At 36.3% G+C, this 24,414-nt stretch overlaps 5 protein-coding genes and 1 pseudogene across 7 annotated transcripts; 2 read left to right on the top strand and 4 right to left on the bottom strand.

Annotated features, from left to right (window-relative positions):
- Positions 1–2,082: 2,082 nt before the first annotated feature.
- On the bottom strand, positions 2,083–5,298 carry LOC125200059 (annotated as a pseudogene).
- An 8,391-nt stretch (positions 5,299–13,689) lies between these two features.
- LOC125200067 lies at positions 13,690–16,355 on the bottom strand. Of its 3 annotated transcripts, none has more exons than XR_007172660.1 (7): positions 16,237–16,355; positions 16,048–16,122; positions 15,078–15,159; positions 14,913–14,985; positions 14,736–14,799; positions 14,359–14,651; positions 13,690–14,028 (listed from the first exon to the last, which is right to left on the bottom strand). XR_007172660.1 is itself a non-coding variant. In XM_048097857.1 (6 exons), the coding sequence occupies exons 1-5, from the start codon at positions 16,325–16,327 to the stop codon at positions 14,752–14,754; spliced, it is 369 nt and encodes a 122-aa protein (XP_047953814.1). In that variant the 5' UTR covers positions 16,328–16,355; the 3' UTR covers positions 14,313–14,651; positions 14,736–14,751. The 3 variants fall into 3 exon arrangements, 1 of the variants encoding a protein (XP_047953814.1); XR_007172661.1 differs by having other exon boundaries at positions 13,690–14,031; XM_048097857.1 differs by lacking the exon at positions 13,690–14,028 and having other exon boundaries at positions 14,313–14,651.
- An 81-nt stretch (positions 16,356–16,436) lies between these two features.
- LOC125200063 (probable inactive receptor kinase At4g23740) lies at positions 16,437–17,309 on the bottom strand. Its single transcript, XM_048097854.1, has 3 exons — positions 17,300–17,309; positions 16,708–17,231; positions 16,437–16,517 (listed from the first exon to the last, which is right to left on the bottom strand). Exons 1-3 carry the CDS (start codon positions 17,307–17,309, stop codon positions 16,437–16,439), a joined length of 615 nt encoding a protein of 204 aa, XP_047953811.1.
- LOC125200065 (probable inactive receptor kinase At4g23740) lies at positions 16,653–20,010 on the bottom strand. The gene is made up of 4 exons (XM_048097856.1): positions 19,641–20,010; positions 18,933–19,507; positions 17,342–18,173; positions 16,653–17,231 (listed from the first exon to the last, which is right to left on the bottom strand). Exons 2-3 carry the CDS (start codon positions 19,135–19,137, stop codon positions 17,377–17,379), a joined length of 1,002 nt encoding a protein of 333 aa, XP_047953813.1. The 5' UTR covers positions 19,138–19,507; positions 19,641–20,010; the 3' UTR covers positions 16,653–17,231; positions 17,342–17,376.
- A 1,592-nt stretch (positions 20,011–21,602) lies between these two features.
- On the top strand, positions 21,603–24,404 carry LOC125200064. The gene is made up of 3 exons (XM_048097855.1): positions 21,603–22,050; positions 22,129–22,161; positions 23,106–24,404. Exons 1-3 carry the CDS (start codon positions 21,603–21,605, stop codon positions 23,540–23,542), a joined length of 918 nt encoding a protein of 305 aa, XP_047953812.1. The 3' UTR covers positions 23,543–24,404.
- Positions 23,146–24,404, top strand: LOC125200058 (rust resistance kinase Lr10-like). The gene is made up of 2 exons (XM_048097852.1): positions 23,146–23,783; positions 23,822–24,404. The coding sequence occupies exons 1-2, from the start codon at positions 23,655–23,657 to the stop codon at positions 24,332–24,334; spliced, it is 642 nt and encodes a 213-aa protein (XP_047953809.1). The 5' UTR covers positions 23,146–23,654; the 3' UTR covers positions 24,335–24,404.
- Positions 24,405–24,414: the final 10 nt, after the last annotated feature.

Consider the following 24,414-nt stretch of genomic DNA (forward strand, 5'->3'; position numbering starts at 1 on the left):
AATAGTATATAAGATGTGAGAGGGAAATGTTTGTAAGTTGAAAGATGAGTATTGTGTTGGCAACATCAAGAGCCGACCAACATTGTTATTTGTCTGGATGCTCCAAACTCCAAACTGCCAAATTGTGTAAGCAAAAAGGCGTGCCTTCTCAACAATAGCTATATTAGATGAAATGATCAATTGCTTTTGAAAACACATACCAAAATATTTGAAGCTTTTCAGCAATTCATAGAGATTGGGACCATGGCAGCAACTGCTTCCTACTATACACAGACTGCTTTATTCCCTTTGCCTCATACCCACATATCATTGCCTCAAATCAATTTCATAATCAACATATTAAAACATACCAACTTAATTACATAATACTAATATATATGTGGAAATCTACCTAAATTGAGTTGTCCGGTGGTCGGATTCAACTATCCGATAGATAAGGCCGTGAGTTTTGTCATTGTGCCGTGAGATTCGAGGAACTTGAACGTTTGAGTGAGATCTAGGTGTTAGTTAGATCTTGCCAATTATTCTCCTTGAATCATTGTCGGAATTGTGTAGTTTTGGTGGCTTGGTGACTTAGTTTAGGTCTCAGGTTTGTTTATATAGAAAAGATGTGTCTCTTCACTTGAACATTGGGAACTTTGGTAAAAGATAGTAGTATTTAAATATGTGGTTGTACTAGAACAGAGCCTTTATAATACTTATTTTATCTTCTATGGAGTATTTGTTATCTAATTGTGCTCATGACTATTGTATATTCATTCGTTCAAATCTATTTCCTATAACAATATGATCTCCTCACATGAGGCAGGGGAGATAAATGTATATGTATTTTAATTTAAAAAATATGAAAAAATAAAATCAAAATTGAAATAAAAATTGTTGAAGTAATACTACAAAAAATACACATTTTTTCAGGGCGGACATTTTTGGCATATATTATCGGCAGATTACTCAGATTACTAACGAAATGTCCGCTAAAAAATTACCAGCATATTACCGGCAGATTTTTTGGTGAAAGTTGACCGTTCAATTATGCAGATAGAGTTGTGATATGACACAGAAACTGAGGAGAAGAATAATGACGAGAGATACTCATTGTTGATGGCATGTAGATCATATGAGAAACCTAAATCTAAATGAGATTTGTGGAGTTAAAGATAAAAATATTTGCTAAATAAGCAATTGAAATTGAACCTGTTTCATACTCGATCAAGTATCAGTTGTCACAATTTTCCCACATTGTAATAATCTGTTTAACTTTTACTGGGCAAAAGTGAACAGAAACAGAGTTAAATATGCAGAGCAATGCAATGTCCCTCGAGTTTCACAAATAAACCGCATGCAAAATTATTCAGAGCTTTTAAGCAGATTGTTGTCTTTCTTTTTACTGAATTATGTCTGCTGTCATAATTTACCAGAGCTTCAAATTTCTTGGCAAGATTCCTTTTACTTAATTCATTTCAGAGATCTCTTGCATTTGGTGTTCTTTTGAGCATCAGTGCTTGACTCCGTGCCACGCATGCTCAATATCGAGCACTGCGACACTAACACGTCTATTCGTGCTTGAGCACTGAGTTGTAAAACATGGATGGTGTTCGATTTTCAAGATAAATAATAGTACCAAGATATAATTTAGGATTGTGATTATTTTAGTCATAGGAATCAGCTATGACTAATTATCCCATGATTATTCATCTACGATTGAGCTGCGAGATTAAATCCCATAAATCAAACACACTACAAATTTAATCTCTAATACAATTTTGCAAACCGAACACACTCATGGTAAACTAATAAAAATATCATATACTCCATCAGTCCCATAATGGAGTCACTCTTATTGTGGGCACGAATTTTAAGAAATGATATTAGTTTTATAATAAAATGTGAGTGAAGCGTGTTAGTGGAATTAAGGGTCTACTTACCATTTATTATGATAAATATGAAGTGTGACTATAAGCGTGGACGGACCAAAATGACAAAGTGTGACTCTTATTGTAAGATGGAAGGAGTACTAAAATATCAAAATTATGGTCCATGCTAAAAGAGTGAGCATATGATATGATGGAAAAAGAAACAAAGTGAGGCAAGAACAAATTGTAACATCATCATATATCATAGTAGTATTAGTATTAGCCGTTTATGACAATGCCAAATCCAAAAGCAAAAAACCTACATTTTTATGCCATTACCACGTGCTAAATTCCTTCCTACCTGCGGTTAGCTGCTGTTAGTCTGAGAGATGTGATCACGCCGAGTTCTCCTTGAAGCTCTTCGTCAGCCATATCGCAGTCTCGCGAGGTGACACCTTCTCCGGCCCGAACGGCTTCAGCAGCACCTGCAGCTCGTCGAACCGCTCCTGCTGCAGCAGCGTCGCGCTGAACTCCAGCAGCCCCTCCAGAGCCTCCGCGCGCTGCTGGTACGACGTCGTGTCGAACCTCCGCTGCCGGGAATCCGACGATGAGCGGCTCGAACCCCTCCACCGCCGCCGACGAGGACTGGGTTGTGCTCTGAGCACTCGCTCCCGTTGTACTGCACGCCTTGAGCGGAGATCGGCCTGTCGAGAATCTGGACCGTGCACTTATCTTTCGTGATGGAACGGTCGGCGCTGTACGGTGGGGTGTACGAGCACTGAGCTGAGGAGAATGAGCTCCGGCGGCCGTGGAGGCTCGTCTGCGGACGCCAACGGAAAGTCGACCATCTTGTCGATATGCGGCGCGTTGACGGAGACGTCGGAAGAATCGACACTACCGAGTGGACCGACAACGCTAGGTTTAGCTCGTGTGGACAGCGGAAGAGACGCTCTGCGTGCTGCTTGGGATGGTTTTCTCACCGGAGTGTGCGACACGGGAAGCTGGCATATATGCAAAACAATGAATCAATAGCTGAACTATCGAGAATTAGATCGAATTAAACTTCGAACGCACCACTCCGCGAGTCGAGCCAGGGTTTGATATTCTTGACGGGGTCGTGGACTGCCTTCTATTATTCGAAGAAGCCTTTGCTGAAGCCGTTCTCGAAGCTTTGACAGCGCTGACTTGGTGGCATTCGTCAACTTCTGCACTCCAATATCATCGCCCACGCTACCAACCGATAAGTCGGACAGTTTATCATTCAAATGGCTGAACGTTTTTTGTGCTCTTCCAGAAGAGAACGGACTGTCGAGTCTGCTTTCCAGATATGCTAGGATTCAATGCCCTGTTGTTGCCGGCTGACAGCCTTTTTCTTGTTTGACAGTATCAGCTTCAACGAATCCGCTTTCTTGGCAAATTTGGAATCAGAGTGCCAAGCTGGGAAAGTATGCCTCCTGGGGTTGTTCGACATGAGATGCATATCGAGGATATAGGGCCGGAGATGTGGATGTCGGAGCAACTCTGCAGCCTGCACAAGGAAATCGGACCATGTCATCGATGAGATATTCATGGACCATCGAGGAAGGAAAGCATAGAAACGGAACATACGCTTGGTCTGAGCTCTGGATTTTTCCAAGCATACTCTTGATTAGCCCACGGCTAGCAGAAAGGGAGACGGTCAAAGATGCGAGTTTAGCAAAAAGATAAACTGTGGTTGCAGAACACCCGGTGCATAAATTATAATTAGTTAACGGACTTACAATGGAGCGGTATACATGGTTGGAAGTGGAGAGACGATCGATTTATTTATCTTGTGGATGAGACCTTGTATATCCTGTTCATGAACTACATCAGAAGAAAATGAAGCAACGGCAATATTAAGAAAGCAAGACGACAGTTGTTTTGTGAACGAATGTATTACAACGACATCAATCACAACCTAGATGAGTCACTTCGATGATAACATGTTTAAAGAAAACAGAATTAAGACTTACAAAGGCTTTAAATGCAGGCCTGTAAGCAGCCATTTCATAAAGACAGCACCCTGATTAAGACGTTAAAATTCATAAATGAACTAAAACGAACCAAAACAATGTAGCACATTCAAGAATTACGAGATCGCAAGAATGTTACCCAAGGACCAGATATCTGACTTGGAACCATAAGGTATATCCGCAAGAAGCTCGGGGCACATGTAACTAGGCGTACCCACTACCTGCAATTTGATAGCGTATTTAAACATATGAACTAAGGAGATCATGAAGAAATCTGAATCTCGTTCATCGTATACTCACAGAAGAAGCTAGATCGTCAGAAACCAATACTTTCGCAAGGCCAAAAATCCCCTGAAACATTACAACAGAAGAAGGTCAAAAAATGGATGCGTTCGTACTCAAAATTTCAATGAAGGCGTCAAAAATAGCAGCTGGAGTTAGGTACCTAAACGTATGTCTTGATCTTTCGTCAGAAATATATTCGAGCACTGGGGAGAAATTGAAGAGTCTTTAAAATGTGATGTTTTGTTTATCGGACGTATAAATATGTCAAATGATGGGTAATTAATACCTTGACGTCACGATGAAGGATGTGGTTGAGTGCAAGTAATCCAGTGCCATCAAAAGTTGAACCAACCATTTGCAAAGCTTCTGCTCGTAATTCAACAAACGAATGTAATTATTAACAACTAAGTTTCGTGAAAAAACTAAAATAACAGAAAAAAATGAGTTTTTGTACAACCTCCTCAGGGAAATGAATTCCATTTCTTTTTTTAATGGCTTCGGCCCTGATACATAATAGACGGCAACGTAATCAGAGTTGAGCAAAATAAGGTACACTAATCCAATTCTAGAAACTAGCAACTTACACGTCTCCTCCCTCACAGTAACCAATCACGATGCACACATAACACCCCTGAAAATAACAAAACTTTTACTTGCTATAGGATAATATAATGATACAAAACAAATATTAAGCAAGAAAAAGGGTGAAATTGTAGCAAGCTGTGATTATTTTTATCTTTGTACTCCACAATAAATGGATTCTTCACTCTGGAAATGAGCTCCATCTGCACAATGGAAAAATAAGATCTAAACCATAAGTATATAAAATCGGGCAGGTGCCAAGCAAAACACATATTGCATGGATACTTTTTTACTATTTCAAACAATTTAAACAAAGTATCACCTCCTGGTGGGCAGATCTGCGGGTCCGATCAGTCTGCCGAGCAAGACGGATTTTTTTCATAACATACCTTCAAAAGAAACAGAAACAGAAATCAGCTAAAAGAGAAGCATAAACTCCAACAAAAACGACAGATTATAGTTACAATGTTCCCTTACTTCTTCTTCTCTTGTCTATGCTTAACAAGCAGCGCGGAACCAAACGACCCTTTACCAATCTGCTCCAGTATATCATAGTTCTCCATTTTGAACAGTTTCAGCGACGACTTATATCTCCCAAAATAACATCACAAGACGCAACACCTTTCAGTATCACAAAGAAAATTATCAGTAATCAGGCTACCAATAAGCTGCCAAATGCGTAAAATTCGACACACCAAGTTCTTGATAGAGTGAATAGTCGTTAGATGCCAGAAATAGGACATAACTTTATGGCACACAACTTACAGATCTAGTTAAGACCACACCAAAACATTTGCAAAACCGCAGCAGAGCTTACATGGCCAAAAAAAACAATGAACCACAACCGACAATGAAATTTGGTTCAAGCATTGGAAATTTACCACAACACAGAAACCTCAGCAAAAACTCTCTCTTCCAATAACTGAAAAAATGTACTCCTCTTTCTCTAATAAACAAAGAAACAACTAATTGAGATATAGCAACAATTTCCCAAAAACTTTCAAGAAACAAAAAGGCCAAAAAAGGAAATTAAATGCAATTTTTGCTTTGAGCAAAAAACAAGTACTACTACTATATCATAATAATTCAAGAACGAACAACCAGTTAACATAATTATTTCCCTTGATATTTTCGACGAAACAAATTATTCGGTACAAGGTCGAAAAAATCACAAACTACCTAATTTGTTTACTTCAAAAGGACTCACATTAGTACTGCATTTCATAATCAACCCAAAATCAATAAACCCCAAAAAAGGGTTTTGCAAACAAGGGCAACCTCAAACTAGCTCAGAACAAACCACAGAAGATATGCAATTAAACAGTTTTACCTCATATCAGATAAAATGCAGATCTTTAAACTCAAGCACAATGAGTGAATTTAGGAAACAATAAACATAATGAGAAGTTGAATATGTTATAATTTATGATTTATGATTTGGGTGTATATAAAAAAGGGGAAAATCGAGCAGCGGCAAAAGAGGACAAAACCCAATGTCAATCGATAAACCCCACACACAAAAAAAAGAAAGGGATTTTCAAACTCGAAAATGCGATTCCCTAACCACAATCCAGAAAGAGGGAAAAGGAAATGCTACCCACTTCTTCTTCACGCAGAAAGGCAACGCTTAATCGCATCAATTCGAGCTTAATAAATCTATCCAACAATTAATGCCGATGAATGCCGCATTGAATCGCGGTTTATGGATGAGCACTCACTCACTCACTCACACCGCGTGATCGATCGTGAGTGATTTAAAGAGTCAAAGAAAATGGTAAAAATGTGTGTTCTTGGAAAAGGACAGTAGACCAATGCTAGTATTTTAAGAGGGGAGAGGGAATGGTGGTGGTGGGGCACACGGATTTCGAGAATCGCCCTTTCTTTGTGCGATTCTCTCGAATTATTGTTTGATTTCGATTCCAGAGAGGTGCGACTGAGACAAGGTAGGTGGTGAGGGTTTTTCGATCTTTAATTACTCTTAATTGCGTTTTTAGTTATCCTTAATTGCATCATTTAATTAGTCTTCAATTTTAGTATATACTATTTTTTTTAATAAACGTGGTTAGGGATTGTTATTCGGTTAATACTAAACTGATTATTCAGTTAATCGGCTAAGGAATCAATTAGCCTGAACCCTTGACTGCAACAATTTGATTGGTTGATCGAAAAACAACCGAAAATTAACTTTAATCGCCCATGTGCATAGGAGCGAGCAAAATATCTTAATCCGAAAATCTGACCGGAACTAAACAGATGAATTAAATTTTGTTCATATTTTTTGGATTGGATATTCTAAAACTCAAGCAATTGTTTGAACAATTTTTAATAGGATTTGGAATCAGATTTTCGGATTTTGGTATTAAAATTTCAGATTATTTGGATCGGTTCAAATTTCATAGTTCGAATTCCAAATTTTTGAATTCGAATTTTTGAACAATTTGGACCGGATTTATTTTTGATAAGATTTTGAATTTATGATATATTTAGGATTTATAGTAACCAAGCAAGTATATATGATTTAATTTGTATCCTATCATTCTTTCCACTTTTCATATTAACCAACAAAATCAAATGATGAATGTTTGTTAACCACTTAAAGGCCACACTTATGATTGCTTAATTAGTGTAATGTGTATGATTATCATTTTATCTCTCTTTTTTTGTTCTTTTATTTGCTCGAAGTGGACAAATGTACTAGATGACGTACATGAACCTGCGTGGGCCTAGATTATAAGATAGTAGTGTGGGTAATTAAAAAGTTGTCGAAGATACATATTTAATTTAAAATATTAAATAATTAATGTGCCAACCGTAGTATACCAATACCAACCACCTATCATAAAAAGATTTTGCAATTTGGTTCCCTACACGTCAAATCCGTGCACACTCCCGTACATAATTGTGAGCCTCATAATTAAACACTTATTACTAGCATTGGTATCGAGAGACGGGAATGGGTGTCGGACCACTCAGAGGGGTATGATCTCCGGTACCCTGCGTTGCTCGAGGGAGAGAGGCCCCCGGGCTGGGAGAGGCGGGGCATCGGGTTTTGCTGTCCGCAACGAACTGCATGCCATTTTTGAAAAAAATTAAAATTCAAAATTATTCTCTCCGTCCCTTAAATTTTGTCACACTTTGACCGGATACGAGTTTTAAGATATGTAATAGAAAGTGAGTTGAAAAAATTAGTGGAGAGTGAGTCCTGCTTTTATACTATTTAATTTTATAATAAAATGTGAGTGATACTAATGAGTTAGTGAAATATAAGGTCCACTATAAAAAATGGTAAAATGTGAAATATGACAAATTTTGTGGAACCGACGGAAATGGAAAAATGTGACAAAACTGAAGGGATGGAGAGAGTATTATACAAATGATACTAAATTTTTTGGAGTATATAATTTTTAGGAAATTTAATTATGTAACTTTTTGTATTTATATTGTGATTTTAAATTAAAAAAATATCAACACACTTAACTTTATAATTTTATGATTTCTAATGGAATAATTTTGTTATATATAGTGTCATTTAATTTTATGTAGTGGATGATGATTAAAAATTAAAAAATTAAAATTAAAATTGTTGAACTAGAATGCAATGCTTATTTATTTATTTTCGTTAATTTCAAAATTAAACTTAACATAACATAAAATGTTCATATTCACCTTTAGCATAAAAGGCAAACTCCCAGAAAAAAAAAATTAAATTTGGTCAATTTTGTAACTTTAAAATGATATAATCGATCATTTTTCAACCAGCTCTGGATTTATTAAAAATTGACCAAATTTTATGATTTTTCCGAGAATTTACCTAATATATAATCTATATGAGAACTGGATTTATATAGACTCTAAAAACCATTCATATACTCAATTTATCAAACTTAAAATAATGCATTAGCTCGAAATCGTCATAAAACAATTGTATCATATCATAATATTTTTGGTAAGAGGTAATCATAAAATCTAAATCAATGATTCAGTATTACCTTTACAATCTTCATCTAATTGACTGATCACCTAACTAATGAGAAATGAGAGATTCACGATAAAAGTGTTCGAAATTATTTAGATGAAATTTTGTTTTTCCAACCTGTTAAATAATGTGGTGGTATATCATTTGATATAAACATATCTTTTTGACATTTGACAAGAAATAAATAATTATGGTGATTTGTAATTTTGTCACCGAATATTTTATGGGGCCTGTCTACTTTAAAATATCTATATGCCATAAATGAAATAAATTTTGAAAATGGCAAACACTTTAGTCGGTGCACACGGTTGGCAATAATTTTGTAATCAGATTTTAAATTATTGTACTGAAATTTAGTACTAGTACTCTACATTTTCTTAATGTAGACTTTTATCTGATGAATTTAATTAGTGCATAAACGAAATTTAGTGTTTCACCTAACTTACGTGATACTATGATACTATCAAATATCAAATCAAACGACATCATATTACTAGCAACGAAATAATACTGTATTATACTGGCACGTTTGATAGTTCAGGTAGGATATAACAAGATACGAAACTTGTGATAAGAAACACGGCCCGAGTTCAAATTAGGAACAAGATAAAGATTATAATATTGCTATTTGATAGATAATATATTTATCAATACAATGTCATATATAAAACTGAAAACACACATTTACCCTTATTCTCACTATGTACGTTTTCAATTAATTTATAATAACATTTGCCCTTGGTTTTGACTAAATCCGACAAGCGTCGAATAGACGGTGAAAGCGTGAATTCCGTCATGCTCAAATTCCTCTTCGTCGGTGGACGACGTCCCCTCTTTAACAGCTATATCTCAGCCTCCACTCTCCCATCTCTCTTTCTACACAAGACTACTTCTTTCTCCGTAAAAATTCAAGTGTGTTCATATCTGGATTCTTTTCATATGGATGTGAGAATGGACTAGAGAGAAAGAGAGAGATGGTAAGGAGAGATGGTGAAGCTGCAGAGGCGCACCGCCGAAGGGCCACTGTCTTCGGTGAGAGAGTCTCCATGGGCGAGTGGTAAAGCTGTAGGGGCAGAGAGTGAGTCGGCGGCGCACCACCGAAGGGCCACCGCCTTCAGCGAGAGAGTCTCCATGAGAGTGACATAGGGCGGTGGTAGTTGGTAGAAGTACTTGGGATGGGGAGGGAAGTAGAGGGAGAGTGGGTGAGAGAATGAAGAAGGGGCATATTAAAAAACGGGATTGAACAGTTTTGTATCTTACCAATTTGGTGAGATACTAAAATGGGTGAAATAGTGATTTTTAGCCGGGCTTAGATGGGCTTAAGGCATAAATGCGGGCCATGAGATAAACATAGCTTTGATATCAAACAGCCGGAAATACACGGTTAAAAATCCTTATCTTGACATTACTATGATATCAAACATTTTCATTTGTTGTACTCATTTTCATCTTGTTACCCAAATTATTTTCTCTGGTTTACTTTATTCCAGTGCATTATGAGAGTGTTCGGCCACTCATTTTTATTAAATGAGTGGTCCAGATTTTGCCACACAATAAATATTTTTAGCTTAATTTATTATGAAAGGGTATAATAGTCATTTCATGTTTTAATTTAGGACTCTTCAGCTTTCATCGGCGATTTCTGTGAGATTTGCGATTTGTTTGAGTTCTCTGATGAATCTATTCCAAGGATTTATGATTCAATTGATTGAAAAATTAGAATTCAGACGATTTCAACGATTTCAACTATCTCTGATTCGACGATTCCTTAGCATATCAATTTTCCAAAAATAGACGACCAGTTCGACGGATTTCGGTGTTGATTTTGAAGTTTTTCGGTCGATTTTACCACTTTGATTCTGTTTTTATGTTTTATTTGTCGATGCCCAGTCAAATCTGTTCCTAATCAGTTTTTTTTTTTTGCTTTTTCATCTTTAGCTTCGATTTCAGTTCATAATCAATACGTAAGTGTTATCTGATGGATTCTTCATCATATTCAGAGTCGACGTCGACGAATGGTGGAGGTAATTTTGTTTGATTTTCATTAACATGATTTTTTTGTGTTATGTTGGTGAATTATACTCTGTTGACATGAATGCAAATTTGTTGACTTGATGTATGTTAGTTGTTAAATATTCTATGTAACTATACTCTTTGTTGACATTCTGATTACATACAAAATAGTTGTATCCAAAATGCATCCTCTGGCTGAAGACATAAATGCAATTCTGTTGACATGATGTATGTTACATGTTAAATATTTTATGTAGCTATACTCTTTGTTGACATTCTGTTTACATACAAAATAATTGTATCCAAAATGCACCCCCCCAGCTGTGGTGTTTGTTGGTGGAGGAAGGGGTTATGGATATGGTTGAGTGTCCATGGTAGGATATCTGAGATGTTGGTGTTAGTGTGTTGGTGCTGCATATTTTGAGATGTAGTGTTGAAATTTTGATTCTGGATTTTAGAAACCCTCTATGTTGTCACTTAAGATATGATAGTTGACATTATATGTTTCAGCTTGTTTCGTCTCTCTCACATTCATATAGTGTCGCTCTTCTCGGGTGAATTATGTTTCACTGTTGCTTTTGTTTTAAAATCTTCAGATACTGTTGTTTTATTTTTTAGATAATAACTTGTTGGAGTTAATTGAATATTTGGTTGGAATCAATTGTCATTTATCAGCTTTTCGCTGAAGCCGTTCACACATGATTTTTTTCCGGTGAGATTTGTGCGTGTTGTTTCTTCTATACAGAGTACGTTTTTGGTTGTTACAAACGTGATCCTGAACAAAATTTTGCTCAGTTTTGTTATTCTTATGCTTGGAAGGGCAAAGACGAACTGTCGAATTCCTCCGATATAATCGATCGCAGCTGGAGTAAAAATGCAATAATGAAATTTTGGCACAGTTTGTTGTCTTTTGTGTTTGGATAGGGATAAAATTGATGAGGTTCGTGAATTCACGAAGAAAATCATGAGAGAAGGAATCGGAGCTATGTCGGCGATCTGTGGCTGATTAGGAGCTCGATTCCGTGACTCTGATGAGGAAGGAAGTTGTCGCGATCTGCAAAAAGGTTGAAATCGTGACGTGAGATGTGAAGATATTGGGGATCGACTGTCAGAAGAAGTTTTGATTTGATGATTTGATGATTTTTCTTATTCTATCTCTGATTTCCAGATTGATTTATCTCTTTCTTCAGATTTTATAGGACAAAGAGTATAAATAATCGGCTGAGGCTTTCGATGATAAGAAGGAAAAGGCGCAGCTCCTCGCGAAATTAGTAGAGGTAGATGAAGCTCTTGCTTTACTGGTTTCAATTTTTGCAGATTTGTTGTTGACGTTGTTCGATTTTTGCAGTTGGTGAGTGAAAGCGAGAAGCTGAGATCAAGTAAATTAGAAGAGCTCTGCAAGAACATATAGTTGACGCTCCAGTTTGAGGAAAAATGATGACGCTCCAGCTTCTCGGTGAGAGATCTGAAGGTGAGAGGGAGATCTGTGGAATTAGAGCTCCGGAGAGTAAGGAGATGAGGTTGAGAATTATGTTTGAGATGTTGGTACTGGTGTGTTGGTGCTGCATATTTTGAGACATAGTTTTTGAGATTTTGATTATGGATTTTGGAAATCCTTGTTGACACACTGTTGTTTTGCTATAAGTTGTTGACATTTGATATTCTGGCTATTGATATATGAATTATAAGTGTTACTTTTTAGTTGTTGACATTTTAATACAAGTTGTTGACATTTGATATTCTGGCTATTGATATGTGAATTATTAGTGTTATTTTTTAATTGTTGACATTTTAATACTGCGTTGTTGACATTTGATATTCTGGCTATTGATATGTGAATTATAAGTGTTATTTTTTAGTTGTTCACATTTTAATACGAGTTGTTGACATTTGATATTCTGGCTATTGATATGTGAATAACAAGTGTTATTTTTCAGTTGTTGACATTTTAATACGACTTGTTGACATTTGATGGATCTTATTTAATTTTGCACTTTAGGCACGTAATTAATCATTTTGCTTATGGAAATTTTACTTCTGGCTATGCTTTTCATCTTGAATTATTGGTTGAGGGCTTTTCAAATGACAAAAAATGGTTAACTACATATATAATCTATGTCAACTACATATACAATTCATGTCAACTACACACATATAATGTCAACTACATATACAATTCATATCAACTACACACATATAATGTCAATTAAACAGATGTAATTATGCCAACTATTAAAATGTATTGTATGATAATGATGTCAGAACTTGTGTCAAATTAAAAAAATAAGAAAAAATAGTTGTATATTTTTTTAGTTACAAGGATTGTTTTTGAGCTGTTGACATTCAATTCAAGCTGTTGACATCTCAATTCAAGTTGTTGACATATCAATTCAAGTTTTTGAACTGATTGACAGTTGATATATTATTATAGACTTCATGGTTTAAAAATCAGATGTGATAATTGTTTTACATATCCATCTAAAAAACATGTTAAGATCAAATATTCAAACCATTTTTTGTTCAAATCAGAATAAGGCAGTTGTTTACTTCTTGCTTCTACGGGTAAACCATTCCTTGTACTTGTTTTGTAATTCATTCAATCTGTGCCTATTTGCATTTATCCAGTTTTCAGAGTCTTGTATCATTGTCAATTGCACATACAAGTCATGTCAACTACGGTACATATCGTGTCAACTACGGTACATAATATGTCAACTACACGTACAAGCCATGTCAACAACAATTATAATTCATGTCAACTAAACTGTCAAACCATGTCAATTACACGTACAAGCCATGTCAACAACAATTATAAGTCATGTCAACTACACTTTCAAACCATGTCAACTACACGTACAAGCCATGTCAACAATAATTATAAGTCATGTCAACTAAACTTTCAAACCATGTCAACTACACGTACAAGCCATACCAACAACAATTATAAGTCATGTCAACTACACGTACAAGCCAGGTCAACAACAATTATAAGTCATGTCAACTACACTTTCAAATCATTGATGTTTGTTCTTCAACTACACGTACAAGCCATGTCAACAACAATTATAATCCATCATCAAATTTTTGTACTCAATCATATAGTAGTTATAAGCCTCTGTTTTTATAAGAACAATTGCAGGGAACCAAGCACCATAAAAACCATCTGCATCAATCATTGCTTCAACATGGTCTCCTGAGTTAAAGACATGTTCAATCACTGCTTCCACTTCAAAGCACCATAAAAACCATCTCCATCAATCATGGCTTCAACATGGTCTCCTAAGTTAAAGACATGTCCAATCACTGCTTCCACTTCAGGTGACAACTGCTGTGTTACAAGGCAAGAACATCTAGAGATAAGTCAATTTCAAATTTCACATTTGAGAAATATCAAATAACTGGTTGATTCAGTTACTAAGAAAACATTGGTTTAAGATACTTATTTACTTCTAATATGATATATATATATATATATATATATATATATCTAACTTGAGCAATAGTTGTCAACAAAGCAAAATGGGACATCCGAGCATACAACAAATAGATTACAATAGTACTTATATTCACAACTTATACAAGTTCAAACAATTAATCATCAAGGCCACATATCACCAATTCGAATTCACAGAAGTATCATTTAAAGGATGCTTACATCAGCTTTATACGACGAGCAGGAGGGGTCCAAAGGGAGAACCCACCTCTTGTTGACCCACTCGCGGTAAGGCCTCAACTGCGAGGGGGTGAAGGAAAGACGCTCCTCTGTCTTGTACAGTAACACCTGATTTCATCCGCTTCCTCCAATGTCTGGGTGATCTCTCCCTTAGCAGTAGAGACATGACTTAATCCATCAGTAGGGCCTTATTTGGCCAACCCAAAATCCGAGAGCTTAGCATTTCACTGCTCATCCAAAATAATGTTTGAAGACTTGAAATCTCTGAATATAATCTACACGAAAAGCCATCTCTTTATATAAAGTTACGCTGCTGAGGTACGTTGAGGCGAATTTCGACAGAGAGAAAGTAGTTATACTTGAATTTTCATGCCCTCATGAAGATATGCTAGTCCTTTTGCAGCATCCTGCGCCACTTTTAGCCTAGTAGCCCACGGAAGAGATACATTTGGTCATGTTCATGTAATTGAGGAAACTTAATAAATTGTTATAATCATTTTTTGTGATGCAAATTGGTATGTGACTGCATTACTTACCCAAATGAATAGCAACTTGTTTCTGTTTGCACTCCCATCAGTAATATTGGTTAAAACACCTTCTATGTTATGCCTGAGCAATCATGCATTCAAAATCATAAAACATTTTTCATAAATAACTAAACATGAATGGAAAAGAAAGAAATAAATGAAGATCAGAATTACTCTCTTGCAGAAGACCACAGAGTAACCTCAAAGCGTTCAAAGCAGAACTTGAGAAAATCAGTGCAAAATGGCCTCTTAAAAACTGTGACATGAAAATACAAAATCAAGAAAAAAGAACATAATATCATAGAAAATATCAAAAGTGAGGAATAATACTGAGAAATTTTCCATAAACGACATCGGGGCGAAGGCCTCGAACAGTGGCCTTATCCTTAAGGTGAACTCTGTTAACAAGGAGGTCATTCCTCTTTATGTGAGTCTGTTCTTTATTCTAATTGTGCATCTCTTCATCTTCGCTGTTTATTCGTATTTCCTCTATACTTTTCTTTTATTTTTTCAAATTTTTTATTTGATCTACACTTCTAATCTCAATAACACTCCTAGTTTGCTTTGATATTTTTCTTTTCTCTGTTTTAAAATCAAACAGAATAAATCAATATCAATTATACACGATATCATGTCAATAAAAAGTATACCCTGTTGACAACAAATGCATGTATGTTATTACGATTATGTCAATAGATAAAGTACACAATAAATCTATGTCAATAACAAGTATACCCTATCGACAACAAGTGCGTGTATATTTTTAAAATTATGTCAATAGATAAAGTACATAATAAATCAATGTCAATAACAAGTATATCTCATATATAGCAAACACAATTATCTGGTTACTATTATGTCAATTTGACTATGTCAACAGCGATTCTAATAAGTATACACTATGTCAATAACAAGTATATCATGTTTAAAGCAAACATAACTATCTTATTACTTTTATATCAATTGTTAAAGTTTATAATGTCAACAGCAATCCAAACAAGCATACACTATGTCAACAGTATACAATATCATCTCAATGACAAGTATATGTTGTTTATAGAAAACACAAGTCTATTATCATAACTATGTCAGTAGCTATTATATGAAATGTCAATAATATTAAAAATTTAAACAAATCCTTAACTGGAAGCAGATGCATGTTCTCTTTCGTTTTTTCCAGCAGCCTTGTTGATTTCCCTCTCTTCCGATTCTACCATCGCTAATCAACAACAAAAAAATCAGCAGAAATCGAATTCAGAAGAAAACAAATCCAGATCTGTTTTAATACACTAAAATCGAAGCAATATACTTAAAATTTGAATCAATTTCTAACCTGAAGAATTCGCTTCAACGACCGCCGATTTGGAATGCCTTTTTCTGGCTACAATCGGTGCTTCAGCTTCAACTACTTCTTCGATCCTCATTTTTGGAAATTAATTGATGTAGAAAACTGAACGAAGTCTAAGATTAGGAGATGAATTGCGACGAAGGGGAGAGAAGATGCAGAATTGTAGAAGAAATTTGGGAGAGAACTCAGAGAAATGTTCGAGAGTTTAGCGGCGTGTTTTGAATACAACTGGAACATTTTTGAACAGAAATGACAAAAATACCCCCCTGTTGACATAAACCAGACATTGTTGACATCGCACAAAGATTGTGAATGAGTGGCTGAGATTGCATCTCAATTCTCAATTAGGCCCAAAAATCTCAACCTAACAGGACCCTATATATATATATATATATATAAGGATTCCAATCTTGATTGAACAGATGAACAATCGACTCCATTAATTTCCTCCAACACCTTCACAACTTCAAATATCGTAGGCCTATGTTCCACGACTGTGCCAACACAACCCGCTGCCATCTGCAATGCTTGTGCCAGCGCCTGCTTGTCTCTGTACCTCAGAAAAGCGCCATCCACCAGTTCCGCAGGCCAGTCATGGGTATGATTAACAGATCGAACCAGCTCAGGCAGCAATGAAAAAACTTGAGATGAGACTCCGTAAAAAAGTTCAAGCAGCACAACTCCAAAGCTATAGACATCAGAAGCCTGTGACACTTCCCCCGAGCTTGCTACTTCTGGGGCACAGTAGACTAAATCTAGTACATGTGGCAGCCTCTCGGGACTTATCAGATTTGCCAATCCAGCATCAAAGGCCACAGTGGTATGATTTTGGTCGTTGATGAAAATATTGGAGGATTTTATATTTCCGAGCACGAGCATCTCATCTTGTCCGTGGACATGAGCGATGCCTCTTGCTGCATCTAGAGCAATCTTGACTCTGGTCACCCAGTCTAAAGGTATCACACCATCACCTCTTATCCCTACAAAATCAACATAAACACATTCAAAAACAATTCTTGAACATTGCTTGTAATCTGCAGATAACTACCACATAACATTTTACTTTTGGACAAAACAAGATTCAACGTACCACGTAGCGAAGATATGCAGCCTTGACTGTAATAATCATACAACAAAAGCATTTTCTCTTCCATAGTAATAAGCCTTTAATCTACCGATATTCATGTGATTCATTCTTCCAAATAACTCCACATGCTTCTGAAAATCCTTGAATGTTGGATTCACACCTTTAAATCTCTTCACCACAACTATGCTTCCATTGTCGAGTATTGTCTTGTAACTAGTACCGAATGATCCTTTCCCAACCACCTCTGCAGAAGCCTCCAATAAATACTCGATCTCAAACACGGGACCAACATTAACATCCTCAAGAAATACAAGTTTTCCTTCTTGACTCATTGAGTCCAAAGACCGGCTCACTCGGCTCGATATGTCAATATCCGCCAACATCTCCACCACTTCAGATATTTTAGGTCTCTTTTTTGCTGAATTAGCCACACATCTAATTCCTATTTGCAGCATTTTAATCATCTGTTCTCTAATGGAAGGATGCTTCAATAGATCAGGATCAAAAACGTTAGCAGCCCTCTCTTTAGTTTTAACTGAATTAACCAGCTTGACTAGGTTAACAGCCGCAGGAGTCTTTCTAGTTAGAAGTTGAAGTAGTAGAATTCCAAAGCTATACACATCTGATGAAGTGGATATCAGTCTAGTTTTCGCCATGTTTGAAAACAGGAAATATGATACACAACCATATAGTTGTTGATTCAGAAAAATATTTGATGCCTTAATGTTTCCATGGACAAGCATCCCACCAAATTCATTGTGTATTTCAGCAATGCCCCTAGCTGCACCGACGGCAATTTTTACTCTAGTTTCCCAGTCTACATTTTTCGTCTGGCCTGTGAAATATGATAAGATATAAAAGAACATTGCTCTGGTCAGTGCTCCATTATATCAACATCTAAATGATATGAAGTGAAAAGCGAAATCACCAAATGCACTTGATAAGATGTCGGCATGAGGAGCATACCGCACATTTGGCATGATAAATACGAGACACAAGGAACATAGAACAAATAGAACTAACTAGATAAAACTTCAACATAAAAAAGTAGGAGGCACAGGAAAAAAAAATACACAAGGAACAGAGAACAAGCTGAGTTAACTTGATAAAACTGAACTAGAAAATGAATAACTAACAATACACCTCTTCCGAAGAGGGAGAGCGCTACACACAGCAATCGCTTATACTACTTTGTACACTTCAAATGTAAGGATCAGTAAGCCCCATTTATAAGACTCTACGTAAGACTCCAACTTGAATAAAACTCTAAAAGATAGCCCCATATCTAAGACTCCACTAATAACAAACAACTAATAAACTAAATAGAATACAAACTACAATGCAATATCAGTATGGTTAAATAGGACAACACTGCCAAATTAGTTATCCAGTCACAGAAATAGGATGAGGTTTGGTTCATTCATCAATCCAAATATCTAGAGGGAATCCATATTTATTTAGTCTAATCACTAATTATCTTAGAATAAACTCACTCAATGCAGCATCAGAACTATATCGCAAATACAACACAAATTTAAGTTCAATTGAATAAGGAACAAGGAAATCTGAGCTGAACCTATGGAGTTTAATGTACCATGTAATAGCGAATGCACACTTCCATTACTGTAATAATCATACAGCATAAGCTTTTCATCCGCCGAAGAATAATAAGCTCTTAACGCAACCACATTTTCATGCCTAACTTTTCCAAGAATCTCCATGCTCCGCTTGAATTCCAGTTCAGAAATACCCTCTGACTCGAGCCTCTTCACCACAAACCTTGGCTCGCCATCCATCATAGCCACATACACACTTCCAAAGGTTCCGGTCCCAAGCAACTTCACAGAAGCCAAGGCTGAATTTTCGACATCAAAAGCAGGGCAGAACTGTGAGAACAGAAACAGCTTCGGAGGCAATTATGTAGTAATATTGAAATTTCGAAGCTCAGATCGCCAAAGGAAGAAGACAGATACGAAGCCCCGGAGAGGGTGCTGGAAGATTGATGGCAGAGTTCCCATATCTGCTGCTTCTTTATAACAGCAGCCACCAGCCTCTCCCAGTTATCATAGATTGCAGACATTTTCCCTAAATTGAATCTTGCAGTAATCAGCAGATTCAACCTAATTTGTTTCTAAGACTTCAGCTGGAATTTTTCCTCTTTCGTTAACCCTAATTGAAAATTAAAGCAAATTAATACCCATTCAACAATCTTCAGCTAGTAAAACAGTTGATGAGGCGAGACGAATAGAAGACAACAGAAATTTCGAGACACTCAATTTGAAATGATTCGACGTCATCATACCTTGAATTTCACTAGATTGAGGCGAGGCGAAGAGAAGACAACAGGAATTTCGCCGGCGAGAAAGGGGAAGGATGAGCAGCGGATACAGCCGGAATTGCAGTGGCCATTTCGTCCCAATATAAAGAAAAAACCGATCTTTGACTTGTGCTCCTTCCATGAAAAACATCAAATAATAATGCAAACGGTCAAAGTCTGAAACTCTCAACCTTCGAATTGCAGTGATATGGACAATTTTAATCTATCACGCGTTTGATAAATTTGAGTAAAGATTGAGTCAAAATGTCAAGGGTATATGATTTATGGGAGAAATTGATCGGCTCTGTTCGAGACAGGGAGGAGCTCCGGCGACTTGCTCTTCGCACCAGCTCCGGCTGCTCCAGTGTTTCCGATCAAATCGAATCTTTCCTTCAAAATTACTACTTCCTCCGTCCGGCTAAGATAACACATTGCTTAGCCGGCACGGAATTTTAGGAGTTATTGGTTAAAGTGTTTAATTTGAGAGAGAAAAGGTAGGTGTAGGTATTAAAGTAGAGAGATAAAGATAGATGAATATTTTAATAGGAGTGAGAAAAAGTGGTTGAGTGTATTAATTGGAGAGAGAAAGTTATCAAAAAAGGAAATGTGTCATCTTAGTTGGGACAAACTAAAAAGGAAAACGTGTCACCTTAAGTGGGACGGAGGGAGTACTCCCTTCGTTCAATAGTAATAGTCATTTTGTCATTTTGATACGTTCTATAATAGTTGTTCCATAGTAATAGAGTCATTTTGTCATTTTGATAAGTTCCATAATAGAGTTATTTTCCTTTTTTTAGTAAAAGTAACGCATTTTTCCATACCAAATTTACTTCTCTTATTTTATTCTCTCTTCATTTCTCTACCTTTTTTGTCTATTTTATTCTCCATTTACTTAACTCACTAACACAATTTTTCTTAATATTCGTGTCGAAAAGAAATGTCTTAATTAGAGCATAATTTTTTTTACAAAGTTACTCATGGCTTTTTATAAATAACAAAGCATTCACTTTATTACATCATCCATTATCTCTTATTACTAAAAAATTTTGCCGCAGTTAGGCAAATATACTTAAAATTAGGCGTTCGGATTGCAAGATTGTATCCCGGATTAAATTTATAGAAGGTTTGGTTCATAAGATTGAGTACATCAATTCAATCTTACTAGATGGATAATCATAGAATAATTAGTCATAGCTAACCCCTATGACTAAAATAATCTCACAATTCTAAATTATGTCTTGATAATATTTTATCTATAAAACCAAACACCACACATAAGGATTATATTTTTTGGCTCCTTCCAGTATAATTTCTTGTCTACGTCCGGGAAGTTGCCTCAATTTTTTCATTACTAAATTTCTCACACCACAATTGGAATAATACTAGTAATAAATAAATAAAGGTCATCCATTTAAATTTTTTATTTGTGTGCTCTAGTGGTTTTTAAAGTTCAGTCATGGTTGGCAACCAAATTAAAAAAGAAATATAAGCAAAAACTTTAGACTGATATAGAAGCGAAGACTTTAAGTCTTTCATCTAATGTAAAATAAGAATGTGTGCCAAATTCAATTCATCCCATTTGTTTGCTTCTGTATTAAATATTGGGTGGTTGTGGATGAGCATTCTGCATTATATGCACTATATACTGTGATCTAGTTTGGGTCATAGATCCATAGCCTTGCATTTGGAAAAAATATTAAGATGGTCAACAAAAAAGTCTTCTTTCTCACTTGTTCATCTCTCTTCATTCTTTCACTTCAATTCATTCAAAATTGTTATGCAAAATGCCCCCCTTCTTCCTGTGGCCTCATTCCCATCAGCTTCCCTTTCCGCCTCAGCAACTGTCGCGATCCCGGCTACGAGTTAGTATGCGAAAACAACGTCACCTTAATGCACATCGACTCCCACAAGTACTATGTCAAAGCAATCCATTACCAAAACTTTAGCATGAGACTCTCTGATATTTCCACAGACAACAGCAGTTGCTCTTTTCCTACACATTCCGTGTCCGATTATAATAGTGTTATCCGTAGTTTTGGCGACGGGCTCAGCTTTGGCTATCATTTAATTAGTTTGGTGAGCTGCGAGTATCCGTTGCCTAACTCTTCCCTCTTCACGCATCTCACTGGTTGCGAGCAATATAGCAAATATACATATATAAACGTCGGGAAGCTGCGTGTCAAAGATATAGGCCATATGTGCACAATAGACACTGTACCGGCAATATCTTGGCGCTTTGCATATTGGTACAATGTGTCACTGTCTGAAATCCATCAGTATCTGCTATATGGATTTAATCTAAATTGGCAAGGATTAATATGTAGCTATGGCCAAGGAGGTGTCGATCCGTATCAGCTAGTTAATTGCCGCCGTTCATCGCTTCAACGTAAATGGGGTAAGATTAGATCATTTGCTTACAAGTTTAGGATTCCATTTCTATTGTTGATATCTTTATGTGTTCTTGAAATTGCAGACTACATCAAGGACTCCTTCCTATCACCTAAAGGTAAGATGATCTGTTGTTCCATGTTTATAAATTAAGAAGAATAGAAACAATTGGTGATATATACATATATAGAGTAGTCATATTCCCCTATGACCGCCATTAAATGAGAATCGAGAACCATATCAGTTCGATAATTCATTAATATCAATTGACATCACAAAAGATATAAGTTCGTTAATATCAACAGGGTTATGTGATATTGAAAGTCAGCAACTATATGTTTTGTGATGTACTTAACTAGCAAACTGATGTGATTCTCAGTTCCCATTTTAACGGTCATTTGATCACTACTCTCTCTCTCTCACTCTATGTATATATTTATATACCTCTCAACAAATTTGATTATAGTCCTGATTAGGTCCAACTGGAGGCTTTCTCATGATTTTAATGTTCATACTTGGTGAGTTTTGAAACTTGTGCTGCGCTATTTATTTATTGACAACTAATATCTAGGGGGTTGCATTCTATTGCTAACTATTTAGGTTGCTAACTCTGCTAACTCATCAATACAGTGTATTAAAAATATCAACACGGTGACATCAAAATGTCAACACATAATATCAACACATTATATTAAAGTTCAACAAAATTATGTATTAACATTTTAATGTCATCGTATTGACATTTTTAATACACTGCATTGATAAGTTAGCAACTTAAGAAAGTTAGCAATTGATCACACCCCCTATAGTATCAATATCTAATTAGCATAAGAGATTTGTATGTAGGCAGTAATTATCTTTGTCCAGAAATTTTCCAGCTATTGTATTTATTGGGGTAGGCATTGCGGCAAAAATCATTATCACCATCACACTTGCCGTGATTTTTTGGACTGAAACAGAGCCCGTTAAAGACTTCTTATACACCTTTTGTTTGAGTCTATTATTTTTAGTTAGAGGAATATGTTTTCACTCTGTTTTACTATCATGTGTGTGGAAATGCAGATTGGCTTCCCGGTGCTCAATCCGTTGGCGAGATGATCCAAACGATTGTAGATATTAGATACCAATTTAATGCTTCTAATTCGGCAATTGTTTACTTGGAACTAAGATTCATCGTGGGGTTTCTTTGCGCGATGGGGTTCCTGATCTACAAATTCCGAAGAAGGCATTTGTCCGCGTACGAGGAAATAGAGAGCTTCCTACAAAGTGACAACCATTTGTCCCCCATCAGGTACTCCTATTCAGACATAAAGAAGATGACTAGAAATTTTCGAGACAAACTAGGTGAAGGTGGCTTCGGCTCTGTTTACAAAGGAAAGCTTCGGAGTGGCCATTATGTAGCAGTCAAGCTATTAAAGGCCAAAATAAATAACAAAGATGTCATCAATGAAATCGGAACAATTGGGAGGATCCATCATGTCAATGTTGTTCAATTGTAGGATATTGTGCAGAGAGATCTAAGCGTGCTCTTGTACTCGATTTCATGCCAAATGGCTCTCTTGACAAGTACATCTTCAAACAAAAAAAAAAGCATCTTCGCTGGATTGGGGTATGAAATTCAAGATTGCAGTTGGAGCGGCCCGAGGGATTGAGTATTTGCATAGTGGTTGTGATATCAAGATCTTGCATTTTGATATCAAGCCCCACAATATGCTTCTTGATTACAAGTTTGTCCCCAAGGTCACCGATTTCGGGCTAGCATAAAGTTTGTCCCCAAGGTCACCGATTTCGAGCTAGCAAAGTTATGCTCCATAGACAAGGAGGTGGTGACGATGACGGCTGTTAGAGGCACCGTAGGCTATGTTGCTCCGGAACTCAATTGCAGAAGCATTGGCCAAGTGTCTCACAAGGCCGATGTGTATAGTTTTGGGATGTTGTTAATGGAGATGACAGGTGTAAACAACAAGGATGATCCAAACAAGTATTTCCCGGATTGGATATATGATTGCATTAATAAAGGTGAGGAGCTTGGAATTGTTGAAGAGGACAACAATGTTGATGATGTGAATGAGAATGGAAAGAATGTCGTTAAGAAGATGGCAATAGTTGGCTTGTGGTGCATACAAATGAATCCTGACAATCGACCATCAATGAATAAAGTGTTGGAGATGTTGGAAGGTGACGTTGAAGATTTGAAGATTCCAGAGCATCCATCTCACTTAGTTAATGAGGCCAAGAGTTGGGCTGCGGATCACAGTCAGAGTCGGATTATGACAGTGATAGTATATTGATTAGTATAGCATGAATATGTATGTATTCCCACTGTTTTTGCTTGAAAGGATCAAGCATATTTGTATCAAATTTCGCATGT

This window comes from Salvia hispanica, unplaced genomic scaffold (assembly GCF_023119035.1).
Source record: "Salvia hispanica cultivar TCC Black 2014 unplaced genomic scaffold, UniMelb_Shisp_WGS_1.0 HiC_scaffold_789, whole genome shotgun sequence".
Lineage (NCBI taxonomy): Eukaryota > Viridiplantae > Streptophyta > Magnoliopsida > Lamiales > Lamiaceae > Salvia > Salvia hispanica.